The 5157-nt window shown below is 25.1% G+C and overlaps 1 protein-coding gene across 1 annotated transcript; it reads left to right on the top strand.

The window, feature by feature from the left end:
- Positions 1-1767: 1767 nt before the first annotated feature.
- Positions 1768-2409, top strand: LOC115033119. Its single transcript, XM_029485148.1, has one exon. The coding sequence runs from the start codon at positions 1768-1770 to the stop codon at positions 2407-2409; it is 642 nt and encodes a 213-aa protein (XP_029341008.1).
- The last annotated feature ends 2748 nt before the right edge of the window (positions 2410-5157 follow it).

Raw genomic sequence — 5157 nt, 5'->3', positions numbered from 1 at the left:
ATTTGTATAAATAAAATATGGTAAATATAACCATATAAAACCTTGTCTTAAATTTTCATAACATTTAATACAATTATACAAAAACCTTTTAATTCAAATATACATATAAGAACAATATATATATAACAATTAATAGGTGCCTAGGTGCTTCTACCTATACCTACGTCATACTAAGTACCTACTGCCTACATACAATTTCTTCATCAAGCAAATCATATAAAACAAACTGGTACTTTTTAACCAGTAACCTTAAAATTTAACACATTTATAATTTAAATTCAAATGTTACTATAAAATAGCTTACTCACTAATCAATATCAGTGGCCTACCTATCAATAATGGTTCAGTTGATCATTATTTTTTAAATTCATCATTCAAATACAAACCTAAGTTACTATGATTACTAGTAAATAAAAATAATTAGGTATAATAAATTAATTGAGTATCAACTGCTATTCTAAATCTATTTTTAATATTGTTATAAGATTATATATAAACTTTTATTTACGTAATTTTTAAATTTTCTTTGTTTTTACTAATGTTATTTATTTAATCTTTTAGAGGATGTCAGAAATATATTACACATACCATTTTAGGATTTTTAAATGGGATAGAAAATTAAAATAGACAATACCTATTAATTTAAACAAACTAATAAGAACCAATATAGGTAGGTACATAAACAATATTAAAAACTGAAATAGGTATTTTTAACTTTTAAGACAATAATTACAACAACTTCTACGAACTTTGTTAAATGCGTATTCATACAAAACAAACGAAAACATTTATAAGCAAATAAATTATACAGAATGTATCTTATGTCATTGTACGCGGGTTTTTTTTAACAATTATGGATCGATGAAATAGAATTTCGTTAAAATGAAAAAATACGTGTTTCTTTATTTTTATCAAGAAATTTTTTTATAACAATTACAAAATTTTTAAACACGCAGGTATACCAACAGCAAAATCAACTTTATTTTTTCAAATGGTAACTACTATATTTTTCGGTAAAGCTTTTTTTTCTGAAAATTTTGATAATCAACTCATCAATTTTGGTTCACTAGTTTATTAACTATGGTCCTCCAAAGTTTAGTAAAATATGCATTAATGTTTTTAATTGAAATAATTGATATAGGGTAACTGCACCGGTTATTGGCACTCACTGAGTCTTTGACAATCAATCTTAGAAATTATATTTGATAAGAACCGTTTAATTATAACGTCATTGTTGGTTATCAGTTTAATAGTTAAAATCATCGACTTTAAAATAGTGTAAGAATTCCGTTGCTAACTTCAAAACAAAAAATAATCAAAATAATTTTTTTATTGAAAACGTCATAAACTTATATTTCTTATCAAAAATAATAACAAACCCTAAAGCCTAATTTTTTTTTGCGCTACGAATATTCAAGGTAAGTTAATGCTATTATTATAAAAATATTCATTAAAGCATACTTTAATTAATTATGTATATTGTGCAGTAATATTAACATTATTGAATGTGTAATATTAAACTGCCAATAACTAGATTTCTAAAACATAAAGTACCAGTGTTTAACATATTGTGCCAAACACTAGGTTCATTTAAAATCCCAGTGTTTGGCATATATATATATTTATTTATTTTATTATTCTTGTTTTTAGCAGTGTATGCATAATTAGTTGGGTATTTGTAGTTATAGCTTCCAAACCTAAATTTAAGTACAACACTAAGGAATAGCATGGACAATGCTATTAAGGCTTTTAGAGAAAATAATATGAATGTTTACCGAAATAAGAATTGTTCATCCAGGTTTATATTGGCATAATGGCTTAAAAAAATGTCTTGTAAAGTATTTAACTGTAATTAACCAGCAGGAAAATGAGTCCAACCAACTTGATCTAATTATAAATATAGATGGATTACCTATAAGTAAATCATCAAATAGTCAATTTTGGCCAATTTTAGGTAGTATATTTAAAACAAATTATGTCTTTCAAATTGGTTTATATAATGGTTACAATAAAAAGCCATCTGACATTCATCAATATTTGGATGACTTTATTAGTGAAACTAATCAATTAATCGGTAGTGGCTTAACTTATAAAGGACAACAATATAATGTTTGTGTAAAAATTGTTTGTGCTGACGCACCTGCAAAAGCTTACATTATGAATGTCAAACATCACAGTGGTTATTCAAGCTGCTCTAAATGTGATGTTGAGGGTGAATATATAAGAAATAGAGTGTGTTTTCCTGATTTTATTGGTAATAAAAGGACTGACATAGATTTCTTAGAGCATAAAGACACTGATTATCATCAAGGTACAAGTCCACTTGAAAAGTTACAGGATTTTGGACTTGTAAGCAATGTTCCATATGATTATTTGCATTTAGTTAATTTGGGTGTGTTTAAAAAATGATAAATTTATGGCATACTGGTGAACTGAATGTTCGATTGTCATCTCAAAGTATAAAACAAATATCTGACACTCTTGAAAACATCAGACATAATGTTCCCTTAGAATTCCAAAGAAAACCACGATCAATGTTGTATTTTAGGCAGTGGAAAGGCACAGAATTTCGACTTTTGCTTAACTATACTGGACCTGTAGTATTTAAAAATGTACTGCGTTCAGATGTCTATAACAATTTTTTAACTCTTAACATCGTTATGACAATTTTAAGTTCTTAAATGTATTGCGAAAATGAACAATTCATTAATTATGCTAGGAAACTATTATCACATTATGTAACATCATTTAAGTCTCTTTATGGAAGTCATAATATTAATTATAATGTACATGGGTTGTTACATTTAGTTGATGATGTAGAACAATTTGGACCTTTAGATAATTTTAGTGCATATAGATTTGAAAACTACTTAGAAAAATTGAAAAAAAAAATTCGTAAAGATGATAAGCCATTACAACAAATAGCTAGACGCTATACAGAGATAGAAAATAATTTGAAAATTGATTGTTTAAAATTAATAAATAATAATGAAATTAAGTATAAAAAAAGAGCACAGTGATGGACCTCTATTTGATAGTTTTTTTTTTGTACTCAATTTAAAGAAGCATATTTTTATAGTTTTACTTTGAAAGTTGATGATATAAATAATAATTGTGTTGGTATTAAAGAAAATATAATTGCTTTAGTGAAAACATAGTGTACAATAATAAAACTAAACAATATTTTTTAATTGGAAAAGAGTATTTGGAAAAACGAGACTTATATCAGTATATAAGTACCATGTCGATCCTCACTTTTGAATATATTTGAAGTAAATAATTTGTCTAATAATTATAAAATGTGGCCAGTAAGCTCAGTGATGTGTAAATATTTTTCTTACAACATACCTGAAACTAATTCAACTGCTGCATTTCCTATACTCCACACCGATAAAACTGAACATTATTAAAATATTTAATAATTTAAATTGTACATATTAATATCTACTTACATTAATTTTATACCTAAATCCTAACTTTTTTTATTCAACACTTTGTAAAAACCTCTATAATCTAAATATTTCTTTATTCTTTATTCCTTACTCCTTATTCAATAATATACAGTTGTAAAATAAAGATGGATAATAAATCATATTATGTTATACATTTCTGTATTAAGTAAGTTAAAGTAAATTGTAATTGGTATAAGGTATTTCTTAATTGTAATAATAACAATATTATACTGTATCTAATGCTATTATTTACTTATAGTAAATTTCAAGTAGTTGAATTCCTTGATGGTGTCCATTTAGATTAGTAGTTCCAATTAGATGGCTGTCAAAAGATAAAAAAAAATGTGTATTCCCTGTTCATGTTAATAACCAAAATCAGTATAATAAAATGGTTGCTACAATGAGTTCACCCAAAGAGTCATGGCAAAGCTGGGATGTAGTAAAAGTTATTGGGTCAAGTGGTGAGACTGTTATATTATATAATTTTAATATTATTTTATATCATAATATAATATACCTAGTTTAATAAATATTTTTATTTCCTCAGATAATTTTGAAAAAGCTAATAAAAAAATGAGTGATGCTGTACAATATAATTTATCTGAAGTAAATACCGAATACGAAGATACTCAAAAAACCCAACGAAAATCTAGAGCCAGAAAAAAAATATCTTCTGGTAGTGAGGATGAATCAAATTGTAACAACACATTGATTGATGACTAACCAACTCCTCCAATGATACAACAAAGTATGACGATCAAAATCAAATTAGTAAACTTGATCAATTTCAAAATGAGTTTTTTTTTAACTTAGTAGGCAATAATTACCATCAAAAAAATTGAAACATAGTGAAACATCTGAGATTTCTAGCAATCTGGTCAAAATTCAAAAATCAAAATTGATTCAGGACACTGTATATAGATCTTTTAAAAATTATGGTAGTTAAATTTAAGATATTATAATTTATAAATATGTTTATTCAGTTCTCCTGTGATATTATTAATAGTTTTATTTCCAGACACCTCATTAAACAAATCTTCACATGAGGACGATGCTGATATGTTTTCGGAAGCTATAGTCCAAACTCCAAATAAACTACAAAGTAAATAATATATTGATTCATATAATAGTAAAGTTCAGCTCATTATTTTTTTTATTATTATTATTTATTAATTTTTTTAGTCCAAAATAGACCTTAGTCAAATTTAAATAATAAAAATATAATTAGCAGCTTTTATCTTAAATGTAATTATGAATGGTTGGTATTAATAGCAATACAATTTCTTGACTTATTCATTCATATTTGGTGTATATTAAGGGTCAAATATAAATTAAGTGAATTATATATATATTAATTTTACACAATAATACACATAATTCATGATTTCTTTTAAGAGAAAATCTCTTAATTGTATTTATTTATTTTTAAATTTTTATTATGATCCATTTTGGACTAAATTGAGATATTCATATTTTTTAGACACGTTTTCAACTCCTACAAAATCAATTCAAAGATCATATTCTAAAGGAAATTCAAAATTGATTCAGGACACTGTATATGGATCTTTAAAAAATCATGGTAGTTACATTTAAGATATTATAAATATGTTTATTCAGTTCTCCTGTGATATTATTAATAGTTTTATTTCCAGGCACCTCTTTAAACAAATCTTCACAGAAGGACAATGCTGAGATGTTTTTAGAA

The sequence above is a fragment of the Acyrthosiphon pisum genome, chromosome X (assembly GCF_005508785.2).
Source record: "Acyrthosiphon pisum isolate AL4f chromosome X, pea_aphid_22Mar2018_4r6ur, whole genome shotgun sequence".
NCBI classification, from domain to species: Eukaryota; Metazoa; Arthropoda; class Insecta; order Hemiptera; family Aphididae; genus Acyrthosiphon; species Acyrthosiphon pisum.
The sequence above is the reverse complement of the archived record's forward strand: the minus strand, read 5'-3'. Positions and strand labels throughout refer to the sequence as shown.

Coding starts and splice junctions, on each gene's coding strand:
- LOC115033119 (XM_029485148.1), top strand. CDS start 1,768: ATGTTTACCGAAATAAGAATTGTTCATCCAGGTTTATATTGGCATAAT.